Source organism: Wyeomyia smithii, chromosome 3 (genome assembly GCF_029784165.1).
Source record: "Wyeomyia smithii strain HCP4-BCI-WySm-NY-G18 chromosome 3, ASM2978416v1, whole genome shotgun sequence".
Lineage (NCBI taxonomy): Eukaryota > Metazoa > Arthropoda > Insecta > Diptera > Culicidae > Wyeomyia > Wyeomyia smithii.
The window spans coordinates 272661693-272687535 of NC_073696.1; the positions used below are offsets into that span (position 1 = coordinate 272661693).

The 25843-nt window shown below is 34.8% G+C and overlaps 2 protein-coding genes across 9 annotated transcripts in view; one reads left to right on the forward strand and one right to left on the reverse strand.

The window, feature by feature from the left end:
- LOC129732389 (high affinity cGMP-specific 3',5'-cyclic phosphodiesterase 9A) overlaps positions 1 to 25843 on the forward strand; it is a 446233-nt gene that overhangs the window by 174589 nt on the left and 245801 nt on the right. The window lies entirely within an intron of this gene.
- LOC129732390 (uncharacterized) lies at positions 4327 to 10379 on the reverse strand. Of its 2 annotated transcripts, none has more exons than XM_055693242.1 (2): positions 7534 to 10379; positions 4327 to 6344 (listed from the first exon to the last, which is right to left on the reverse strand). In XM_055693242.1, the coding sequence occupies exon 1, from the start codon at positions 10098 to 10100 to the stop codon at positions 8205 to 8207; it is 1896 nt and encodes a 631-aa protein (XP_055549217.1). In that variant the 5' UTR covers positions 10101 to 10379; the 3' UTR covers positions 4327 to 6344; positions 7534 to 8204. The 2 variants fall into 2 exon arrangements, with proteins under 2 accessions (XP_055549217.1, XP_055549216.1); XM_055693241.1 differs by having other exon boundaries at positions 4327 to 6368.

Below are 25843 nucleotides of genomic sequence, written 5' to 3' on the forward strand. Positions count from 1 at the left end.
AGAAGGAGAGAGAAAATGAGAGAGAGAGGGAATGAGAAAAAATGCGAAAGAGAGAAAATGTGAAAGAGAGAGAAACCTTCCTGGAGCCTAGGAATTTTAAAATCGAATATTCCGTTCTATAAGAAAGTTGCGTTAGTTTGCAGCGTCAATTACCTACTTTCAGCTTTGTTTTTTTATTCGATTTTATAACTTTTGTTTTAGTGGAAAAATGGTTCAACGAAGAGATAAATTATCCCTCGAAGTGGCTATTTAAATAATTCTCAAGGCACAGCTATGCAAGATGAAAAGTACTGGATCATTGCAGAATATTTTTAAAAAATCCTTGAAATTGAGCTTCAGTGAAAGTTATGAAAATTCATCAGGGTGCTTACAGCCGGATATCTATAATGCATCTGGGGCGCTAAAAATAAAGCAACTGGACTGAAACTAACCGTCATTCAGAAAACCAAAGCGCTGAGAAAATATTATGAATGTTGAACTGAGGATGAGGAGAGTTTTATGAAAATTTTTAAAATACACTGGAGAGCTAGCAATAAAAAATTCAAATAACGGCACTGAGAAAAATAAAATAAAGCAAATCAAAACGTACCATCCAACTTCGACCCATTCTGTGCCTAAAAGTGCAAAGTAATACGCATCTGTCAAGATTCCACACCTGAGTTCGTGCCGAATAAAAAATAATAATAAAACACGCATCAAACGACCATTTCGACGAGAAGCGATGAATATTCATTCGTTTATACGGTGTGGAGTGGTGATAAGCACGTTATTGTTGGTACCGAGGAGTGTGAGTATATTATCGATTCACAAATCCTTTTTGCTTCTGGAGTGGGAACCTTTGAATTCGCGAGGGATAATAAGATATCATACTTTATATTTTCGGACTTTGTCACCATTGAAGAGCTCGCTTCTTCCATCAGTACAATTTGGGGAATTTTATATCTTGTCGCTTAATCAAGCGCCTCATTTGGCACTGATCTGGTGATAAATCTCTGGTGGGTATCGCGAATCGTAATGGAAAATGGGGCTCCCCAAAGGTAGCAGCAAATTACTAATCAAGACCAATTTCAGTCGACGCTCCAAACCTGAACTGGAGGAAGGTCGTCGGTCGTACATGGCATGCATGACTGACGGCGGCAACGCTGCTGATGCCGAGATAAGCCGAGAGCGCATTTTGCGACGGGAAAATTTTATTTGAAAAATCCAATTTTGCTAATGCATTATCTGCTTCATCCTCAGCGGAAAATCCTTTCCTAGCGGTGTTCGCACGGGTCGGTGCTCAGTCGGTGCTGTCGTTTTCCTTCTGCCGACTGGTGTAAGACGATTTCGATGACTCTCACCAGGTTGCTGCCGCTTGTGTGTCCGGAGGACAGGAACAGAACAACGGCCGGAAACCGTTGTCAAGGAGAAGGGTTTCCTTCGTTGTGCATAGATTTTCCGCTCCATCGTGTTTCTGCTCTGGCTGGTTGTTGGTGGGGAAGAAAAAAAAATAACCCAGCACAACCTTGATTTCCTAAGCTTTACATATGTACGGGAGTGTATACTACTTGTACCTGCCTTCGGTGTCATCTCGAAGATCTCTGCTGGCAGATATGACACCGTTTAAGACCGGGTTCGGGATGACGGCGGAAAAATGATTATGTTTTCATTTCCCACTTTTTACCCTTACTGTGATGATAGAACGCGACGGCGAGAGTCTCTCGTTTGGAGCAGCGATGCACGGGCGAAGTGTTGTTGGTTCGGTTCAAGTTTTTTTTTTCTTAATTTTTTATTCTTGAAGCTTGTTTGTGCAGGTTTGTATCCTTGTGACGGGTTTTCTTCTTCTTCTTATCCGTGCCTTGGTGTAGGAACTGGAACAGCTGGTTGGTGAGGATGGGGGTAGGACCGAGCCGAATATAGACAGTATTCAGGTGGGATCGGTTGGGAGTAAGTTTACATTACATAGAATGCAAAGCAGACGCATGACCTGATCTAGAGGGAAAATCGTTAGGACTTTTTTTTCCAGTAGATACAAGGTTCAAAGGTAACACTGTAATGGGAATATTTCGAGCGGCGTGTAGAAACTGAAATTTATCCCCTTGGAATGATCACAATTCGTGGAATTCATTAAAATTGTCCCTGGTTTGCCTTATTTTGGCTGTTTGCAAATGAAATTAAGTATTCATTTTCAAAGAGCTAATTAAAACTGGTAATTGTGACTCATAGAACAGACACGGTATAAAAATATTCGTCTATGAAAAGCTCGAGAGGCTTTTTTTTTCTTGATGCCGTTTTTCCTGTAGCGCTTGACCTCTTGTTTAGAGAAAAAAATCCTTACAGTTCACGAGACATTAATTCATTTGGAAAGTTTCTTTCCTCAGTGGAGACAGAAGTTAATTATTGAAGCGATAAACGCTTGGAACAATTACTATACATTCTTCCTTGCAAATGATTGCAACTATAACCAAGACGACAAGTTGAAATTGGATAAGAGTTTAAAAAATAATGTCACTTTTTATCAGTTCTGTTTTATCGTTTTACAACAGAAGGCGTTTATGTTATAAAATGCTTTAGCTTTGAAATAAGTAGAGTGCTTACAGTAAGGCCTACCCCGAAACGAAAATCGCGCTCCCGGCGATGTTTTCTTAGTTAAGCGAGAAGTAAATGTCAACATTAACGATCCTCGCGAAACAAGGAACAAACATTACTTCGGTCTCGTAATCAGAGCTAATTTTCCCAATAAATCTAGTGTAAATTTAGGAACGGCATCTCCTACGCGCCAAGCGGCCGATATCACTGGCAATTATGATTGGCATCCCAGCTCCTCACCGTTGTAGACAAATCAAACAGATGAGAGGCAATACAAACCGAAACAAACAGCCAATTAGTGGGTAAATTCAAAACAAACAGAAGCACACACACGTTTTCTCAACACTCTGGCAACAGCATATTGTTTCGTTCTGTTGCCTTTTCTATCAATTGGTTTAATTCCAACAAGACAACTCACTGAATTCAATTTACGCTTTTAAAGCATGAATTATTCCCATCTTGGTCGTTGATTCGTAATTTATGCAACGATATCATTTTGTTAAAATAATCTCCAATTTCAACCATGATTTAAATGTTCCATCTAAAGTTACTTTCTGCAAATGTACAACGTTCGATGTTACAGAAGAAAGCAGCAAAGTTTTTTCATTTCCGCTAATTCATCTGTCGCTTCGCTGCCGTTCGTTTGGCAACTTTGTAAACAGTGCAAAGGGGTTTTTGTTTCGTTTTTTTTTTGCTTGGGATTCATCTTGGCCCAAGAAGAAAGATAAAACGTCTTCCACGAAACGGACATCGTCCTTCTTTATGTACTGAGTTGTGTTTGAATTTTGTCGAACCTGACGAGGATGTTTCCCCCGAACACAGCACCAACTCCTCCCCACTTCTATTTTTAGTAGAACAATTCTTCGAAAATCATCAAGTTCATATCACTTTCGGGTTCCTCTCTACCCAGTCTTATCGTTTTTTGACTTGTGTAGCAACTTTGATATTGATTCAGATAGCCCCTAGTAAGCACTGTGCTTTTAGCGTGCCCTGAAACCGGTTGCCGGAGCGTTGATTGGAGCAAACCAGCAAAGTGCTACAAATTGACATTTTGAAGGATGACACCGTGGCAAACCCGGGCACCGTGTCGCGGCAAGCGCTTCGGCATTTAATCAAAAGTTAGTCCACGTGCAAACTATGGAACGGAAGAGTGATCCTAGGGAAATATCAGAAGCTCAGTGCCGCGTCACTAACAATAGCAAAAGTTGCGGTAGAAAAAGATACGAGAATTTATTCCAAAGTTTATTTTGTATTTCGAGTCTACTGCCTGATAGTCTGCTGCTCGGCACGTCTCCACTTAGTGACACAATCGTCGGCAAAGAACTTCATTTAGCTACAACAACACTCCGGCAAAGAGTATCTCAAAGCAACCAACAGGCGGGTTTGGGGTGAAATAACAACAACATAATAGGGTAAACTATTATAGAATGGTTTGTTGTTCTGAGCAGCAGATTCGAGATGAGACACCACAGTTATGATTCCTGAAGCGGAATACGTACCGAGTGGTTAGACACTATTACTGCTGGATGTGATATGTCCTTTGATTAACTGCACTACATCTGCTCGATTTTAATTACTCTTAATCTATCAGTTAAGTTGAAAAAATATTAAATCACTTAAACACTAAACCGAAACTTAAACAACGGGCATCACTTCTGCCTCGCGGAATAAAACTTAAGAGTTAACACCTAAACGAACCGCGGACTATCTATATCGACGTAGGCACCTGCCTCACGAGGGGCATCACTATTACGACGTCGGACTTCCTTGAAGTCCCAGCTTAAGTATTCGCCGCTACTCCGGTCACTCCGAATTTTCCCGCGGCGTCGTCTTCTCACGAGAGCGGGCCGCTCTTCCGTCTCTTTCCTCGCGAACGTGCCCGTGCACGGCTGATGCAATCGTTGTTGACTTTTTCGTAAATCCGCTCGGTTGCATGTTTTGATTAAACATCCGCGAATTGGAGTTTTTTGCTGTAAATATAAACTTAAAACATTCGAACTTGCGTTCGATTTAATAACTGAGGTATTGTTTTTGCCTCCATAATCAAAACAATACCTTCTTTGATTATGATCCACTTTTCATATTTTCATAACATGAGTGGTGGATGGAATTTCAAGTTTCAACACTTGCGATGTTGAAACAAATTGACAAGAGAAATGATTTCATCATCTTGTCCATGCATATTAATGACAAGTTTTTCCAAAGATGTTTTTTCCATTTAGGATTTTTCTTAATCCTTCTTTGGAAGAGAATGGAAATTAATTGTAACCGCCTAAAATCAGGTCGGCTCATAAAACCCCCACTGATCGAGTTTTTAATTAATGCAATTCATTAAAAACATGATGAAAGTATTTGGCATGGGTTACAAAAAAAAAATTTGAAGGAACCTGATTTTTGGATAATTTGGAAATGAAAGATCTTTTGCCTCTGTACCCTACTACTCTATTCCCTAGCTACTACTGTTCTATCCATACTATTCCGTACTCCTTCTCCTTCTCCTTTCCTGAGAGCCGTCCGCCCCCTTTCGTTCGCTCCTCTATCCACTCCTGTCTATCCTCCTTCCTTGGTATTATCCGTCCCATTAACACGAAGAATATTTGTTGTTTCAGGATCTTTCTTGGTTGACCTAAGTCCTGAATTCTGTTGAGATATATCCTAGATGTTACAGCTTTTAATCTTTATGCTCGGATATAACACCGATCATTTGTTGCACGTAGTCCTAAGACTTGATCTGGTGTTTCTCTACACTTATAATCCTGCCGATAAATTTGGGATTCTTCCTGTTCCCTGAAGACATAAACCCGTTTTCATCGATCCTGCTCTTCAGGTCTATCCCATTGCAAGTGGTGTAAAGTGTGTGTATATAATGACTTATCCGGCTTCTCCTAGCTGATAGAATAGTCTTATCTCCTTAAACATCTTTCTTGATTGATGATGAAAGACTGCTTTTCTCTTCCGTTTTATTCAACTGCTATATTAATTTCTGATTCAGTCAAATATATATTTACTGAATCCGTTCTAGATTCATCTCTCTCCATCCGTCTTTTATCTCCGCCGTCCGTTCGGTGAGTACTGATCCTTTTATCGTTCTCCTACTGTCTGACCCTAGTCTTAGTTCCTAACTTTATATCCCTATCTTTACGCTCTGAATATTTTAAATTGTATGTTACTTTACTTTTAATTTTAGTGTATTTTATTTATATTATAATAATTTTTTTTTTTTTTTTTTTTTTTTTTTTTTTTTTTTTTTTTTTTTTTTTTTTTTTTTATTCTCTACTCTCTCCTATTGTCAACTTCTTCCCAATTTGATACCTTTTTCATGTTTTCCCATTTAAGCATATATGTCTTTAATATTTATTAATAATGAAAACAATTTTAATTTTAATATTTCCATTTTCTTACTCAAAATATAGAGTCAAGAAAAATATTTTTCTCACAAATATATAATTTTGAGAATTCATGATAATTCACCCCTCTTGTCAATAATTAAGCCAAAAAATCTTATACCAAATTAAAAGTAAAAATATTGGAAATATGAAAGAAAAAAAAAAAAACAGGTCTACAGCAATGCAAGTATTTAATACCGAAAAGGATAACCCAAAATTACACTTGCATTACCGTATAGCAGCAATCTACACTCACCATACCATCATTCTGTTTTACCTTCCTTCTATTCACCATTCTGGTTTATCTTCCTTCTCGTCTTCTGTGGATCGCCTGGTAAATTGCTGTTGACCTAAAACCCCCCCTGATTTGAGGTTTTAGGCAGGATTAATCTGTAAATATACTCATTTTGTTTTCTATTAAATAATTGTATAATAAAATGTAGAATAATCCCAAAAATAATTATATACTATTAAAATTAAACTCTATCATACTACATAGTTATATATCTAAAAAAAAATATGCTGACAGATGTGTGTAAATCCATAATTTTTTTTTTTCACACGTCTTTTACTCGGAGCCCAATCGTGTTATTTGTGACACAATAATTTGTGCATTCATGTTTTCTGTCTGTGTTCAGACTCCTTTTCCAAAAGTCCTTTCCTTGAAGGCACAAATAGTTCTCTATTGACTTTGGTAATTGGAAAAGTTTGACATTTTCTTTGAAATGTATTGAACACATTCCTTTACAGATTGTGTATTTGCACAATTCCTGTAAGGTAATTGGTTTAGACTCTAAACCACCTAAATATTCCATTTTTACCTCACTTCTGCCCCAAACTGTTGAAATTATTGGGTATAGTGTCTTATTTTGGAGACCCTCGAAGGCTTCTCCAAAGTATTGGCCATTGGCTAAAAAGCTCAGTGTGCCTTTATCCATATCCAGTATCACTTTAATAGTCTCGAACTTTATTTTGAATTTTTCAAAAGATTTTCGTTCTCTACCATTTTGTTTTTTCGGGTACGTGTCAATGATTGAATCATGAAGCGTCATGCCCCTGTTTATGTCAAAGCCCCAAGAATTGCTATCTAGTCCTAATAGACTTTGATAACCCATGCATTGTAGGGTTGCATCAGACGTTGCTATTCCAACGTATGCATGTGTCCCCCTCTGTTCACTAGGCCATGTTATTTCCCATACATGGAGACCTTTTGTGAACCCAACTTTACCTCTTATGCAATCAGTATTGTTTCTTGCATAAGTTCGATGGGCTGTGAGACCATTAGTTTCTACAAATATGTTTTCAGAACAGTCTTCCTTATTCCAGGAATGTCTTATCTGTTCTTCCAGAGATACTGTTGGTCTTTCCAACAAAATTTTTAATCTTTGTGGTATCTCATAATTTTCGTGTCTTTTCGGTCTTTCCATATTTGTAATTTGAGGCGTTACCCTATGTTTTAGTCCTCTTCGTTTGTTTAAATGTTTCTTGGCATACATTTTACGTAGTGTCAAAAGTATTTGTTGACTACTACAAACAGGATTTAAATTCTTATTTTTTTTTTTTTTCTATATATATTTACCTCAATTTCCTAGGCTATAGGCCTGTTCGTATCTCATTTGCTCTGTCTGCAAAAAGAAATGAGTAAAATAAATTCTTAATACATTGCTGTATATAATATAATTAACAATTCGTATACTCAATAACTACCATTCTGGGTCACTACTCCCTTGTTATTTCATTCAAATCACAGTCATTCTAGGTAGTGTTCCCTTGTCCAATAATTCACTATCCATTCAAACATAAAAAATCGTAAAAAAAAAATTCAGTTTATCGACAATGTTCAATTTTACTATTGTCGAACGGTAAGTACGATCTCATTTAACATTTCCCATGGGATACTGATTGTAACGAGGGAAACTTTTATCCGCTCTAGGTCAATATTTCATTTCTTCTATTTTCATTTGAAAGGCCCTTCTTTCAAATAATGTGGGGTCTCTTCCGATTTAATTAATCAAAGTTTTACTCTTTCGCGTTATTTATGGGAGGTATGTTTCCTCTTCCCCTTTTAATTCTTTTATAGTGCTCATCTATTTGACATTATTACGTGCAGACATTTTTGACAATCTTTGACAAGACATTTACTTATCCTGGATTTCCAGCTCTTCGGTTCATTCAAATGCTTTTTTGTTGCTATTGGCGAACGCATTATGTTATAATTAGCTGTAGGTTGTCGCTCTGTATCAACTTTTTCTACCACCGAATTCTGACTGGTGGTCTTCTAGTTTGTGTTTTTATAATTGTCTTATTTTCTGATATCCCCTGGATATCGCTTTCATTTGTTATTCCTGTTGAGGTTTGAAATATATCTGGTTCCATATATTCTTCTTCTAATTTTTGAATTGCTGGTAAATTCGCTTGTGGATTTAATTCACGCATGAGCATGATTTCTCCATTATGTTCTAAATTTGGATTGGCGAAAATATCTTTCCTCCTTTTAAGCATCTCAGCGTCTGAATTCGGTTCCCGTGGGTCGATCAATGGCCCTAAATGGGTAATCTTTTGTCCTCTCAACGGTATCTTTGGAGGTGATGAACGAGGTTTTTTCAGAATTGAAACCTTTGGATTCCTTTGTTTAAAAGGTTTCGACTTCCTTTCCTTGGAATATGAAGAGACGTACTTTTTGTTTTGTGGGCAAGAAATCTGCCCTTTAAAGCAACAAATAAAAAGTACTATCAACGTTGCCAACATAATTATTGCTCCAGTCCCTATACTAGCTATAGTCCAGCCTGATGAAAGTGGAGAATAAATTAAATTTTCTAGGAAGGGTCTTTGCTTTTTGAGAACTTCAACATCGATTCCTAAATCAAAAAGCTTCTTTCGATCATAGAATGAAACTTTAGAGAAATTTCCACTCAATGTTGGGATCAAATGCATTGTACTTTCTTCCCACGTAAAATTCATTATTTTGTAGTTCATTGTGTTTACTAATGCTTTGTTATCCGATACTGTAGTATCTGAATACCAAATTTTTGTGTTATTTGTTTGAATCCTCATGTTTGGGGTTAGCCTCATTCGACCTGTACCCCTAACAATCAATTTTGTTTTATTTTCTCCATGGAAAATATTTACTTCAACTTCTTGTGGGGTTACATACTCCCAAACATTTGACTCCTCGGTTTCAAACCAAGCGTCGTGATTGACTCTCAGAAGTTTAATCTTACAATTTTCTGTTGAATTTCTGAATCTGAGATTCAATAGGCACTCGTTTTCTGAAGTTAAATTTTCCTCCTTCAGTTTTAATTCACAAATTCTAAAATTCATGTATATTTTGCAGTTTTCGTATTGAGTTTCCGTTAATAGGAATCCCCAATAGTTATCAATTTCCTCAATTATTATATTCCGATCCAAATTAATGGTCATGATAATAGTTCCATTTATTTGTGGAATAAAACTTCCCTTAAATGCTTTGAATTTCCTCTTTGAAACTAACGGTATCTTCAGGTCAATTGACAACATTTGGTTGTTCTCCGTTTTAAAGGATACATCCGTTATTCTCAAAATCTCTGACAATATTCCGCTATTTTGTCTTCTTGGAAATTCGAGGCCCCCTTTGATCTTACTTTCAGCCTCTTTTAATATTTGCAACAAAATTGCTGGCTCTAGTAATTGAATAAACCATGTTATACTATTGTCTTTATTAAGCAAGACTTGTAGTATAATATTCTGTTGTTTATTTAAGTCATTTATTAAAGATTGAATTCTAAATCCAATTTCAATTAATTCCGACTCAAGTTGTAGTGCCTTTTTATATGTACTAGCGAAACTTAAGTCGTCTTGGACCAGTTTCCCTAATGTGTTGAACGTATTCATCACGTTTTTCATCTTATCATCTATATGCAACATTGAGCTGTCTACAAATTTGTACATAGCATCAATTGTCGCAGTTTGATGATCTAGTGATAAGACCAAGGATTCCTCGTTCCTTCTTAATTTGTCCAGATTTATATCCACCCGAATTCTATCATCAGAATCCATACCTCCAATGGCTGTTATAAAACCACGAGTTCTTCGGGATGGAAAAAATTCTTTTATGAACTTATTCATATCCATGCTTTTGTTGAATGCCATTTCTAAATCACTCAGCATGACATTACAATGTGTATTTTTTTATTATTTTTTGTAATAATACACAAGTATAATTATAATCTGCCTTAGATTTTAATAAGGCCTTCCCTCCTTCTTCTAATCCTAATACCGGGAATCTTACCTTCAACACGTATGTGCCCATTCTTATCAACGGCTCGTGTTGTTCCTCTAAAATGAATCCACCATTCGTTAACCAGAATAGGTTAACGAGAAGAAAAATGCTCCTGTAATCGAGGAGAAAAGAAAATATTTTGATATTGGCTGATTTTTTTTTTTTTTTTTTTTTTTTTTTTTTTTTGTTTGCAAAAAGCCTGACCAATTCTGGTCAGGGATCATAGGCCATTAGACGTAGACATTTATTCATTGAGAGACATTTTTATGTAATAGACTTAAATATTATGTACGTAATAATAATTTTTTTTTTTTGATAATATACTAATATTTTTGTAAAACTTTCTTTGTTAATCTTTATGTTAACAAATGTAATATCACATCCTTTATTGATTAATAATTCGTCTTTCGTTGTGGGTTTTACCCCTTTTTTTTTTTTTTTTTTTTTTTTTTGTGTTTGTTATTTCCACTTCGTTCGCAAAAATCAGTAGGGCTGACGATCAGTCGCCGAGCTGTACCGTGATGAATCACAATCCGGACGGTACCAATATCCGGACACCTTCATCAATACTTCTCAATTAGATGGTAATTTATGCAATTTATGAGATGCAATGTTATACAGGAGCTTTTTTTTTATATGTGAAAGATCGTTCAAACATCATAAATACCATAGTAAGCCGTGAGATAAAATTTAGATAAATCGAAACATAAACGCACTGTCAAACGGCGTCCTTTTCCTATTTGCACTGTCCGGATTTACAACCAAAATGTTGATGTGTTTTAAATCCGGACACCCCAAAAATAAAACGAAGAGGTAGTGAACTTTGAGTGTTTTTATGCTTCATTCAATGTTTTTTTTTTTTTTTTTTTTTTTTTTTTTTTTTTTTTTTTTTTTTTTTTTTTTCATTTTTTTTTTTTTTTCATTTCATTCTTTTAATTATGGTATTTTCTTAGGCGATTATTGTGGATCTTCTCTAGTTTGTTGCCGTTTTTGATTACCGTGGTTTGCTCACTGGGCAAATCTACGATTTCATAAGGGCCTCTCCAATAGCTCTGGAGTTTCTGCCCTACTCCCATGGGGTTGGCATGTACTAAGACCAGATCTCCCCACATAGGTTGCCAATCGTTTGCTTTTCTGTCATAGAGCTCTTTGCGCTTTTCTTTTGACAGAATTAGGTTTTCTTTAGCTTTTGAGTGAATGTTTTTGAAAACAGACCTCATCTCTTTTGAGTAGCTTTCGTAATTTAGACCATTTTCCCTTTGGTTATATATGGATGCTGGTAATCTAGCTAATCGTCCATATACAAGTTCGAACGGAGAGTACTTTGTCGAAGAGTTAATCGTCGTGTTGTACTCGAACGTAAAGTATGGCAGATGTTGGTCCCATACATGTGGGTTGCCTACTACGTACTGACGCAGGTATGTTTTTAATTCACGATTTGATCTCTCAACTAAATTGGCTTGAGGATGATACGCGCTTGTGTTGATTTTCTTTATTTTCAAAATTTTACAAATATGTTTGAACACCTCACTCATAAAATTTGAACCTTGATCTGATACTAATTCAGCAGGTGTTCCAAATTTACAAATGTAATGTTCTATAAATGTCCTGGCGACTGTTTCTGATTCTTGATTCTCCATTGGTGCTACTACCAAGAATCTGGTTAGGTCGTCTTGCATGACAAGTCCATATTTATTACCAAAATCGGATTCTGGTAAGACAACTATGTCTATAAAAACCTTCTCAAATGGTTCTGATGACGTAGTTGTTATCTTCATTGGGATTTTGTTATGGCTCCAAATCTTGTTCTTCTGACATGAGTCACATTGTTTTACATAATTCTCAATGTCTCTTCTCATGTTAGGCCATACAAAAAGTGTGCCTATTCGTTGATGCATTCGTTTTGCTCCTACGTGTCCACCAAGAGGCGCATCGTGGAATTCATGCAAAACTGTTTGAATTTCGTCCTTGTTTACTATAGTTCGTTCACTGTCTGCGTTGTATAAAATGATGTTGATATCCAATTTCCACGCAATATATTTTACTATTTGTAAAATCTGATATTGCTTTATCTTTCTAAACGAGATCATGTGAATTGTCTTTGCGTTTAGAATGAAATCCGGGCAGTTATTGAAATATGTTAACATTAAATCAATAAAATTGTCAAAATTCATTAGGGAGTTGTTCTTCCCTTCGAGTAATATTCCTGCTACCTTATTTGAAGGATGTGTCAAAAGGTTATCTTTGACCCAATCTTTGATACCGTGAGGGTAATCATATAAAGATGTTAACTCATTGAAAGCAGTTTTGCTATTTAGGATGACAAATCTTGCGTCGCATGATTTTTCATCTTTAATAGTTTTTGTAATAACCACTTTTGATTCATCAATCAATTCCTGTTTCAGAGCGATTTTGAAGTCCTCCGCTGATAGATATGTTGCGTCTTTTAAGGCGTCATTTGTGTCGGTTAAGGTAACTTTTTCGTTGTCCGAAATGTCAGAGTTTAATATCTTGGAGATTTCATCTTCAGGGACATCATCGGAATTCTCATCATCATTTATGAGTAAATCCTGTTGTCGTTTTTGTTGACGAGTCAACACAGCGACCGTATTTTCGTTAGTGTCGTTGGCCTTTTCAACATTTTCATGTTGAAGTCTTGACAAAAAGTCGGCTACTATATTTTCTCGTCCTTGTTTATATCGTATGTCCATTTCCAGACCTTGCAATTTCAATCTCAACCTAGTTAAGGTGTGAGATGTTTCTTTCAGATTCCACAGAGAAACTAAAGGTCTGTGATCTGTATAAACGATGAATTTTTGATTATATATATAGTGCTTGAATCGATTTACTGCCCAAACAATGGCAAGTAATTCCTTCTCGATTACGTGATACCTTATTTCGGCCCCTACTAAGCCTCTACTAGCGTAGGCTATGGGTCGATTTGGTGTTTTTTCATTTGAGAGGACTGCTCCAATTGCGTAGTCACTCGCATCCGTAGTTAACACAAAGGTATCGTTATACTTTGGTCTTACCAAAAGAGTATCCGATGTTAGAAAATTTCTCAATTTCTCAAATGCACTTTGGCATTCGTCTGACCATTTGAAACGAACATTTTTCTTTAATAAATCATTCAAAGGTTTTCGAGTTTCCGCTATTTTTGGGATGAATTTTCCATAAAAATTCACTGTTCCCAAGAATAAGCGCACTCCTTGTACTGTCTTTGGAACTGGCATATCCCTTACAGCTTCAATATTATCTTTCATAGGACGTATACCGTGTTCGTCAATAGTGTGTCCTAAATAATTTATCTTTGTTTTTAATATTTGACATTTTGAGGGTTCCACTTTCAAGTTATGTCTTCTCAGAGCTCTCAACACTCTGATCAGATTTTCGTTGTGTTCTTTTATGCTTCTTCCGTATATTAAAATGTCGTCAAGATAGACCCGAGCCCTTATGTCTGGCAATTCATATAGCACTGAGTTCATTAATTTTTGAAAAGTTGATGGGCTATTTCTTAGTCCCATGGGCATTCTCGTATATTCATAATGTCCATTCGGGGTTGAGAATGCTGTTTTCGCCGCATCTCTTGGATCAATCGGAACTTGATAAAATCCTGATTTCAAATCCAATGTAGAAAAATATTTACTATCCCCTATAGTATCTAACATCTCATCTATTAGGGGAATGGGGTAAACAAATGGTTTAGTAACCAAATTGAGAGCTCTAAAGTCTACTACAATTCTGTACTTTTTGTTCCCTTCCGCATCTAAATCCTTCTTAGGTATGCACAAAACTGGTGCATTCCATGGACTTTTGCTAGGCCTTATTATGCCTTGGCGATGCATTTCGTCTATTTCTTCATTAATTTGTTTTTTTGTAGATTCTGGGAATCTATACTGCCTCTTATTTATAGGGACATTGGTTGTTGTCTCTATCTCGTGCATTGCTGCATCTGTGATAGTCAACTTATCCCCTTTCAGGAAGAATATATCACTATATTCTGCCATTATATTTTCCATTTCAAAAAATGTATTTTTTTCGAGATGTTGGAGTTTCAGGCTATCCAAAACCTTTTTCACTCTTTCTCCTCCTCTTGCTTGTGTAATTCCTTTGTTCTCCAATAAGCTATAATCTTGATTGGAATCCAAATCTTCCATTTTAAATTCGTTATCGGGTTCTGTAATTGGTTCCTCTTCGTCCGCGGAAGATATTTCGAAGTAATCTTCATCTCCATTGTCGGCAGAGCCTATTTCAGGTTTTAAACTATTAAAGTAGCTTGAATTATTTTCTCCATGATCATCTGAACTTTCTAAATATTCACTGGTGTAATCATCTTCGAAGTATTCATCTTCAGATTCACTGTTAGATAATATAGCTTCATCCTGATAATTTGCTATGAATATTTGTTCGGGTTTTCTAGAATTATTATTGGTAATCTTCGATACTTTAATATCAACCTTGTCTTTATCTTCAATTGATTTCTTTGGAATGTTCAATTTGAAGATAACATATTTAAAGTTACCTCCAATCGAATCAATATGGCTTTTCATGAATTTTGCTCCAAGTATTGCTGGAATTGATAATTCGTCAATCACGTAGAATTTTGTCGGGATTACATGTTCTAATATCTTTAGGTTTATCCAAGTAGAGCCAATGGAATTCAATGCTTCACTATTGGTCACTCCCTTGATTTCTGATCTGTCGGATTTATCTATATATACAGCACCGACTTTTCTAGCTCTTCTTAATGATATTATATTTGGTTGAGCACCTGTATCTAGTAGATAATCAGTATACTCATTCGATCTTTCGAGTGTATTTAGTATTAGACTAAACCTCTGATCGTGGGTCTCTTTTATTGGAAACTTAATTTCTGTTGTTTTATTTATAGTCTCTTTGTTTTTTAGTTTTTGTGTTCTTGGTTTTGATGATGTAAAAAGGCAGCTTTTAAATTGGGATTCCGTCAACCTTTGGTTTATTGAATCCCTCCTTTTTAGTTTTTTGACCCATCTCTTCTGTAATCCCTGTTATTACCATATTGGCCTTGGTGGTTCCTAGGTTGGTTTCCCTGAAAGGGTCTTCCTTCGTAGGAATTTCTACCATTGTTTCTGTTGTTATTATTGGTATCATTGTTTCGGTCATTATTCCTATAATTTGAATTATGACCGTTTTGATAATTACCGCGGTTATCATTTCTGTTAAAGCCATTATTTTGGCCATTTCCTCGGTAATCGTTATTCTGTGGTCTAAAATCGGTATTGTTCCCCCGGAAACTATTACTGTTCCTGTAATTGGAATGGTTATTATCATTTCTTTGATAATTATTATTATTCCTGTTTCCGTGGTAATTACTACCATTATTTTGGTAGTTTGTATTATTACCATTATTTCTGTAATTATTGCTACTACCATTGTTTTGGTAGTTGTTCTGGTAACTTTGATTTTGATTATTTGCCTGAGGATTGTGTCCTCTGTTCTGGTTTCGGTAATTGTTATTATTGTTTCTTCTGAAGTTGTTATTTAAATAAGCAACTCCTTGAGTGTTATTGTTCATGTTGTTATAATTTTTTCTGTGAGGAGAATTTGGTGAGTTCTCCGGTTTCGTCCTTCTGTGGATATCCTGGAGTTCTTCTTCCTCCTCACATTCTTTTTGTAGCCATTCGAGCAAGTCCATAAAGGATTTATCTCGTTGAGACTTTCCTGCCGAAATCAAAGTGTGATTTCTCAGGCCCCCTAGGAAGTGTTTCCTTAGGTGTGTTGACACATATGAATCATTTCCCTCCTGTCCTGGGATATCTCTCACACTTTCGTAAATTTTTGTGGCTCGTGTTTTATACTCCTCAAATGATTCTGAATAACCCTGGTGTAGGGTTTCGATTTCTTTGAAGATTGCCCCGATGTTCTTTTCAGGCTGGAAAAGTTTTTCCATTTTTAATCTAACTTCGGGCCATTTCTCGGCCCTTATATCATTGAGCCGTTTGAGTGCATCCCCTCTGAGCTTTGTGTACACCACATTCAATAATGGGGTGTGACTAGCTGCTGCCGGGATGTCTGTTGCAAAATAATCAACTTGTAGTAGGAAGGGATCTAGTTCTTCCGCCTTTCCACTGAATATTGGAATGATCGCAGCTGCATCGATCATCATTTTTGTTGTTTCTGCTGGCATTTTGGTTTTTTTCTTCTTTAGTAATCTATTGAAGAAAAAACTATCTTTGTAATATTTATTTTTAAGCCTCTCTAAAGTTTCAATGAAACTTGTGTTATCGAAATCAAAATCCTCTGTATGGTTTTTATTTTCCGGATTTGTTTCGCTTTCCAGACTAATATGATCTGGAAATTTGAAGCGGCTTGAAGCGTCTTCTTGTAATATAAATGAAGACGATATCGGATAGTCCTCTCCTGATGCCTTTTTTCCCTCTCTATCTATCTGATTCTTGTCTTGTAGAAAGCTCTTTACTTCACCCGATATATTAAATGATGAAGTAAAGGGTAACGCTTCCCAAATTTGCGAATCCTCGAGGGATATCGAGTGGTTTAATCCTTGTGTAGGAATTACCACTTCGATATAATAGTCTGAGTTTCGTCTTTGCCTCTTATTTTCTTTTTCTGGGATTATCGAAGTTCCCTCTAATATTCTAATGGATTGCTCTACTTTGGTTTTTACAAACTCAAAGTCATCTGTGAGCTTGTTCCAATCTTTGTCCTTTAGTCTTTTATCATATTTAAGGACTAAAGATTCGAATTCTTCTAGGTGATCCCTCAGGAGTTCTTTTTTCGTTAGAATTCCTTGAAGTGATCTTGCCCTATTTTTGCTTTTGAGTAGATTTTTATATTCCCTTTCAACGTATTCCTTGATCTCCTCTAATCTGGTCATTGAATCCTGCTTCCAGCAGCATATTATTTGACCTTAAAAAGAGAAAGGAGATATTTGTAGGGATACCGAGAGTTTTTTCCAATTTTTAGATTGTTTGGGTCTTTTTGCTCTATTCTCCCCTTTTCATACTTATGGGATTAAGTAATTTTAATGTATTTGTGGTACTAAATTTAGTCCAGTATCGGCTGAACGTGCTAACTGCCTTCAATCGTGCATGTCTTTATATGTCTTGGTATTGGGTATAGAACCTTTTTGTTCTATGTGTAGTCTTTTCATACCACGGCTTTGTTTAAATTGTGTGCGACGTGCTTCGCTTCGTTCGAATTGTGTTCCCCTTGCGGCTCTGCGTGAATTGCTTAGTATGCAATTCTTAAGTCGTTTTGGTCGCTACTCCTGGAGTACCACTTTCATAGTGAGTGTTGCATGATGGGCTTTGCTCCGATGAGTATGTGTCAAATTTGTAATTTTATTGCTAATATTTTATTATCTTTTCTAGTGGAATTCCCCTATTATTATTATTTATAAACCCGTCGGGGCTCTAGACGAACTAAACAACACCAATAGTCTTGCAATTTCTTCTATCTGTTCTCAAATTATGCATTTGTGAAGAAACATTTCCCTTTAATATATAAAGATAATTATATTATTTTTTTTTTTTTTTTTTCTTTCCCTCTAAGCGTAGTTCCTAATTATGCCTTGACCACTCTTTATTGCCGTTTGTGTTTCAACCGTGAAAATTAATTTTGGACTTTTATTTTTTTCATTACTGGCTCAATGTGCCATTTGTTTGACGGTCAAGGTCTCGCGTAGCTACTAAGCTTTGCAATTATTGACGTAGGTCATGATGAAGCTTTAGTTTTCTTCTTCCCACTTTTGTTCGCAATAATCGCATACTCATATGCGTTCCGCGATTATTGCTGTATCGGAGACGTGATTAATCCTATACAATTGGCGATGCCTGTCATCAGTGGATTAATATTTGTGTCATCATCTATCTTGTCATCTTGTCACTTGTCATCTTTTGTGATATTTAGCTGTAAAAGTTAAATTCATGTAATGATGTGAAATAACAAAAATTTGATCATGTATTAGTAAACTAAAAGAGAGAGAGAAAAAAAAAACGTTCCTGTTTCGAACCTTAGATCCTCTGATCTTTGGTTTCGCTGTTTACTTTGAGTCCAGTTGTGAGGAACTCGAATGAAAAGGTATTTTATTGATGTTATTTTATGTGATCAACTCACGTGTTTGACCCACTGTGAGTTGATATATTTTTAGGTTTCCATTCCAATTGGAAAATTTTCGATGGACTTGATTCACTGGTATGTGTGAAACCGTGTCAATCGACTAATAAAAATGCAATTATGCATTATTGATTGTCGTCATTCTTAATTTGTTTCGGTATGGGCAGTACGGGTCGGTACCCCTGGTTTTTTAGTTTGATTTGTTCATTAAATTAAAAAAAAATTCTGAGGTTATCTTAGTGGCGTGTGACTAGCCACGGATTAGAATGTAGTGTCGTAGTAGTGGAATATTCTGTGCCAGAAAGTGGAATATTCTGTGCCAGAATAGTGTGGTGAACAGTCCGCTATGGCGGTGAGGTTGGATGGGTAAGTAATTGTATTTTTCTATGATTATGAACCAAGAATAGAATTAGGGTCTTCCAACTAGGGCCTTAAAGCGGGAGGTTAATTTATTTGTGCTGGTTACCACTTGGGTTGATCTTACCTTATTTTCATTTTTTTTTGTAGGTTGAATCCTGTTGCTGGTTCCAGTGCCCTGTGAGCTGCTCCCTGTCCGTGGGATCTATTGCGATTGGATTTCGAAAACTTGAATTCGCGTAACACTGGTCAACAGTCGATCTCGGATTGTTATTATTGTTCCTCTAACACTTTCACTGTTTCTTCTTCTAATCCTTTTTATTTGTTCTTTTAGGTTTCGACCATCTTCGAGGAGGAGCCCTTAGAAATATTGGACTTGCACGTTTCGTGGCATTCACTTTCGTTGATTTGGGTCTGTTTTTCCGATACGTCAAAGTCACTTAAGCACGTAAGTTTTTTCTACTTTTTCACTACTGGCCCAGCCAGAAAACGGCGCACCTGAGCCTATCTTTTCAGGCTCTTTTGCGCTGTCACCAATGAAGCGGAATACGTACCGAGTGGTTAGACACTATTACTGCTGGATGTGATATGTCCTTTGATTAACTGCACTACATCTGCTCGATTTTAATTACTCTTAATCTATCAGTTAAGTTGAAAAAATATTAAATCACTTAAACACTAAACCGAAACTTAAACAACGGGCATCACTTCTGCCTCGCGGAATAAAACTTAAGAGTTAACACCTAAACGAACCGCGGACTATCTATATCGACGTAGGCACCTGCCTCACGAGGGGCATCACTATTACGACGTCGGACTTCCTTGAAGTCCCAGCTTAAGTATTCGCCGCTACTCCGGTCACTCCGAATTTTCCCGCGGCGTCGTCTTCTCACGAGAGCGGGCCGCTCTTCCGTCTCTTTCCTCGCGAACGTGCCCGTGCACGGCTGATGCAATCGTTGTTGACTTTTTCGTAAATCCGCTCGGTTGCATGTTTTGATTAAACATCCGCGAATTGGAGTTTTTTGCTGTAAATATAAACTTAAAACATTCGAACTTGCGTTCGATTTAATAACTGAGGTATTGTTTTTGCCTCCATAATCAAAACAATACCTTCTTTGATTATGATCCACTTTTCATATTTTCATAACATGAGTGGTGGATGGAATTTCAAGTTTCAACACTTGCGATGTTGAAACAAATTGACAAGAGAAATGATTTCATCATCTTGTCCATGCATATTAATGACAAGTTTTTCCAAAGATGTTTTTTCCATTTAGGATTTTTCTTAATCCTTCTTTGGAAGAGAATGGAAATTAATTGTAACCGCCTAAAATCAGGTCGGCTCATTCCGATAGCCAGGGCAAAACACTTTGGATGTCAGTCATTCATTCGTAGCATCAGTTCGTGAAAGAAAAAATAAAATAAGAGAATAGAATTAAATCGAGAACTTTCCATAAAACCAGGATACTCTGATCTGATTTAGGGAAATTTAATCCCAATTTAGATTTTCGTTTGTTGACTTTCGATTTTTGATAGCTCAATGGTGATTTGCTATATCTGTCTTTTGAGCTCAGATTTTTGAAGTCATCAACAATCAGCTTTCCTACTAATGATATCTGATTTCAGTTTTGCTTTTAGATATCTCTTTCCCAACTTCTGAATTCGTTTAAGTTTTTTTTCTTTGAATGCGCGATTATTAAAAATTTTATATCGTAATTTGTCTTACGGTTCAAAACAAGTATCAAAAGACCGCAGAGTGGTTGCTCATCGGGTTTGTCGTTTCTCGGATTGCTTACGGCTAAACATAATTGAAATCTCTGAAGAGTAGGCACCCTGCCGACTTGGCTAGAAGCATAGGACAAAAACGGTTAAAAAGCAATAATCTTTCATTTGCCCCCTTTGAGCAATAATTTTGCCTTTGTAGACTAGTTGTCAACACAGATTTGCCCTAGAAAAAAAAGTCGCGAAGCCTAAAAGTAAAATTGTTTCTGAATCAAAAAATGAAAAATATGTCAAAAAGACAAAAAAAACAAATTTTCAAATGTTTGAAAGAATATAAAATAAAAAAGTTAAAACAGTCAATAAGTAAAAAATTCAAAATGATAAAAAATTGAATGGTAAAGTAAAAAGTAGGAATGTAAAAAAAAATGATAGTAATAAGACAAAATAGTAAGTAGACAAAAATCAAAAAGTCTAAATATCAGAAAAGTAAAAATTCAAAATATAAAAGAACAAACTCAAAGTGACTTGCCGTCCACAAGATAAAACAATCCAAAGGTTGAAACATCTAAAGGTTAAAAGACAACGAATCAAAACAGTTAAAAGGTAGAAAATTAAAAGGTTTCTTAGTCATAAAGTCAAAAATTCATTAGATGATAATAGCTTAGAAGTCAAGAATTAAAGAGACCAAAACATAAAAACATCGAGATTTCTAAAAGTCAAATTAGCACAGAAATCGAAAGTTAAAAATTCTTAAAGACTATTGAAACAAACCTAGGAGTCTAAGATAATTATATTTTGAAGCAGTAAGCAGAAAGTGATACTTGGGAAGCAAACAGAAGAAAGAAGAAAAGAAAACGTAGAAAATAGAGAATTGAAAGAAGTGGGTATGAAAAAATGAATATAGAAAGTATAAAATAGGAAGAAAAAAATATAGATATTTATTAGAAAATAAAATTATCAAGGAGGTAGTAGCAAGTAAGCTCAATGAATGAGCCGCAAAAAAACAAAAAAGCCGTATGGGATAAGGAAAAAGTTAAAAAATAACGTAATATATTGAAAGAATACACAGTTGAAGAGAAAAGACGTGAAAAAGTTATACAAAAAAAAGTTAAAAGTAAAAGAAGTAAGTAGAAAGTAAAAAGTAGGCAGTAGAAAAAAAAGTAAAAATTAATAACATTGAGAATACAAAGTAAAAAATTTAGGAAATAAACAACCATTGGAGTGTAGAAAGTAGAACATAGAAAAAAAGAAAATATAAAATAGATATCAGAGAGATAAAATTGAAAAGCAGGCAGCAGCAAGTTAGGTCTCCAAGAAGTTGCAAAACAGTAAAAACTCTAAAGTGACAAGTCAGAAAATCGGAGAATAATTCTAAGTAATATATGGAAAGAATAAACAGTTGAAGAGAAAAAGAGTGAAGAAGTTACAAAATTAGTGAAAAAGTTACAAGTTCTAAAAATGCATTAGTATAAAAGTCTGAAGGTCTAAAAGTCTAAAAGTCTAAAATTCTAAAAGTCTAAAAGTCTAAAAGTCTAAAAGTCTAAAAGTCTAAAAGTCTAAAAGTCTAAAAGTCTAAAAGTCTAAAAGTCTAAAAGTCTGGGAGTCTAAATGTCTAAAAGTCTAAATGTCTAAAAGTGTAAAAGTCTAAAAGTCTAATAGTGTAAAAGTCTAAAAGTCTAAAAGTCTAAAAGTCTAAAAGTCTAAAAGTCTAAAAGTCTAAAAGTCTGAAATTTAAAAAGTCTAAAAGTCTGGGAGTCTAAAAGTCTAAATGTCTAAAAGTCTAAAAGTCTAAAAGTCTAAAAGTCTAAAAGTCTAAAAGTCTAAACGTCTAAAAGTCTAAAAGTCTAAAAGTCTAAAAGTCTAAAAGTCTAAAAGTCTAAAAGTCTAAAAGTCTAAAAGTCTAAAAGTCTAAAAGTCTAAAAGTCTAAAAGTCTAAAAGTCTAATAGTCAAAAAGTCTAAAAGTCTAAAAACCTAAAGGTCTAAAAGTCTAAAAGTCTCAAAGTCTAAAAGTCTAATAGTCTGAAAATCTAACAGTTTAAATGTCGGTGAAGAAAGACAGAAGACAGAAGACATAAGACAGAAGACAGTAGACAGCAAACAGAAGACAGAAAACAGTAAGCAGTAGATAGAAGACAGAAAACAGGAGACAGAAGAAGAAGACAGAAGACAGAGGACAGAAAACAGAAGACAGAAGACAGAAGACAGAAGCCAGAAGCCAGAAGACAGAAGACAGACGAGAGAAGACAGAAGACAGAAGACAGAAGACTAAGAAAGAAGACAGAAGGCAAAAGGCAGAAATAATAAGTAAAAAGTAAAAAGTAAAAGTAAAAAGTAAAAAGTAAAAAGTAAAAAGTAAAAAGTAAAAAGTAAAAAGTAAAAAGTAAAAAGTAAAAAGTGAAAAGTAAAAAGTAAAAAGTAAAAAGTAAAAAGTAAAAAGTGAAAAGTAAAAAGTAAAAAGTAAAAAGTAAAAAGTACAAAGTACAAAGTACAAAGTAAAAAGTAAAAAGTAAAAAGTAAAAAGTAAAAAGTAAAAAGTAAAAAGTAAAAAGTAAAAAGTAAAAAGTAAAAAGTAAAAAGTAAAAAGTAAAAAGTAAAAAGTAAAAAGTAAAAAGTAAAAAGTAAAAAGTAAAAAGTAAAAAGTAAAAAGTAAAAAGTAAAAAGTAAAAAGTAAAAAGTAAAAAGTAAAAAGTAAAAAGTAAAAAGTAAAAAGTAAAAAGTAAAAGTAAAAAGTAAAAAGTAAAAAGTAAAAAGTAAAAAGTAAAAAGTAAAAAGTAAAAAGTAAAAAGTAAAAAGTAAAAATTAAAAAGTAAAAAGTAAAAAGTAAAAAGTAAAAAGTAAAAAGTAAAAAGTAAAAAGTAAAAAGTAAAAAGTAAAAAGTAAAAAGTAAAAAGTAAAAAGTAAAAAGTAAAAAGTAAAAAGTAAAAAGTAAAAAGCAAAAGTAAAAAGTAAAAAGTAAAAAGTAAAAAGTAAAAAGTAAAAAGTAAAAAGTAAAAAGTAAAAAGTAAAAAGTTAAAAGTAAAAAGTAAAAAGTAAAAAGTAAAAAGGAGAAAGTAAAAAGTAAAAAGTAAAAAGTAAAAAGTAAAACGTAAAACGTAAAAAGTAAAAAGTAAAGAGTAAAAAGTAAAAAGTAAAAAGTAAAAAGTAAAAAGTAAAAAGTAAAAAGTAAAAAGTAAAAAGTAAAAAGTAAAAAGTAAAAAGTAAAAAGTAAAAAGTAAAAAGTAAAAAGTAAAAAGTAAAAAGTAAAAAGTAAAAAGTAAAAAGTAAAAAGTAAAAAGTAAAAAGTAAAAAGTAAAAAGTAAAAAGTTAAAAGTTAAAAGTAAAAAGTAAAAAGTAAAAAGTAAAAAGTAAAAAGTAAAAAGTAAAAAGTAAAAAGTAAAAAGTAAAAAGTAAAAAGTAAAAAGTAAAAAGTAAAAAGTAAAAAGTAAAATGTAAAAAATAAAAAGTAAAAAGTAAAAAGTTAAAAGTTTAAAGTAAAAAGTAAAAAGTAAAAAGTAAAAAGTAAAAAGTAAAAAGTAAAAAGTAAAAAGTAAAAAGTAAAAAGTAAAAAGTAAAAAGTAAAAAGTAAAAAGTAAAAAGTAAAAAGTAAAAAGTAAAAAGTAAAAAGTAAAAAGTAAAAAGTAAAAAGTAAAAAGTAAAAAGTAAAAAGTAAAAAGTAAAAAGTAAAAAGTAAAAAGTAAAAAGTAAAAAGTAAAAAGTAAAAAGTTAAAAGTAAAAAGTAAAAAGTAAAAAGTAAAAAGTAAAAAGTAAAAAGTAAAAAGTAAAAAGTAAAAAGTAAAAAGTAAAATGTAAAAAATAAAAAGTAAAAAGTAAAAAGTTAAAAGTTTAAAGTAAAAAGTAAAAAGTAAAAAGTAAAAAGTAAAAAGTAAAAAGTAAAAAGTAAAAAGTAAAAAGTAAAAAGTAAAAAGTAAAAAGTAAAAAGTAAAAAGTAAAAAGTAAAAAGTAAAAAAATGAAAGGAGGGTTGTGTGCAAGGCCACGACCGCAAGGTTGAAGTAGAATACTTTTACACAGCTCTACTTACGGCTGTAAATTAACCTACGGCCGGCGTATCGATTCGCGCCGCTTATCGCGTTTAGCCTGGCAGAGGCCTAATGCGCACGGCCAATACCATAGAAAGGTGTTTTCACATTGAAAATTAGACACGGCTTTACTGGAGTAAGTGAAATGCATCTACCGCTAATACCGCCGCTATCGTACGAAAAATGACGCGCGTCTAAGAACACCCGAACTGTTTCGCCGTGCCGCTTCCATTTACTCCCTTATTACATCGGCCTTAGGGAAGTACCGGCTGCACCTACCGCTGAGGCTGTTACCATACTGCTACTGGTACCCAAAGCTATTAACTCTTCAAATTAAGTGTTTTATTTGTCCTCAAAAGAACAATTGTTCAATTCCATATCTGATTTGATGCAATCGCATCTCTGTAATATTACCGACAGTAATATTCTTCTAAACAAAATGATCCTACTTTTCCATTAGAGAAAATGCCGGCTGATGTACCGCAAAAATCTCGCCCGATCGCTCGCGTTGGCGTTCAGCCTGGCAGAGGCCTGAGACGTGATGACCAACCACAGGGCAAGTGATTTGTTTAAGTTGAAGGCAGCCACAGGCGCGACCCGCTGCTATGGTCTGTTCCTGCTGAGTGCCGATATCTGCTGCTACTGCTGTCAACGTTGTGGACGGTCCATCCAGTTCACCTTCCGACTAATGAATGTAGCTAGTTTTCACAGAAACACTCTTTTATAGCCGAAGGGTGCTACGTAATAGGTCACGCCTTTCAGTTCAGGTTTACCATTTCCTTATGTTCTTTAGACGAGTTATTCCACAATTCGCATTTGATTTTTGTATCCAGCGAATAAACACCGATGGTGCTCTCACACACGCAACGGTTTTAACTCGTATCTTATTGCGGTTTGTAACATCAAGCGATTTCGTTTGCTCGTTGTTGCGTGTTGCATCATGTTGCAACTTGGCAACTGGGAGACGACGAAATTCTGTTTATGCTGATTGATTGAATCGACTTCATATTAGCTCTGCATAGTCGAACTAACTGCTTTTGTGAATGCGTTCTAACAGGGCAGTTTATTATTCAATGTCGGTTTTGCTGATCGCAGCCTTTGCGTTGCCCCTACAGTGGGGGGTTTACTAAATAAAGTGAAAATGAGACAACTACAACAGAATTTGATTGCATCCCGCACAGAATGTCTGCTTGTGTTGATGCCAGAAAATTATTAACCTTCAATAATTTTTTTATTTGCCTTGAAAAAAGCATTTTGCGGTTCAAAATCGGTTGCTAATTACAACCTTTGAGCTGCCCTAACATTGGGGGAATTAAGATACACGGACAACATGCTCTGTGGAAGCTATTTCACATTCAGTAAATTAGACGGGTGCGACAAATTTAAATTGCTAGGATGCAACACAGAATGCTTGCTTGC

Coding starts and splice junctions, on each gene's coding strand:
- LOC129732390 (XM_055693242.1), bottom strand. CDS start 10,100: ATGCTGAGTGATTTAGAAATGGCATTCAACAAAAGCATGGATATGAAT.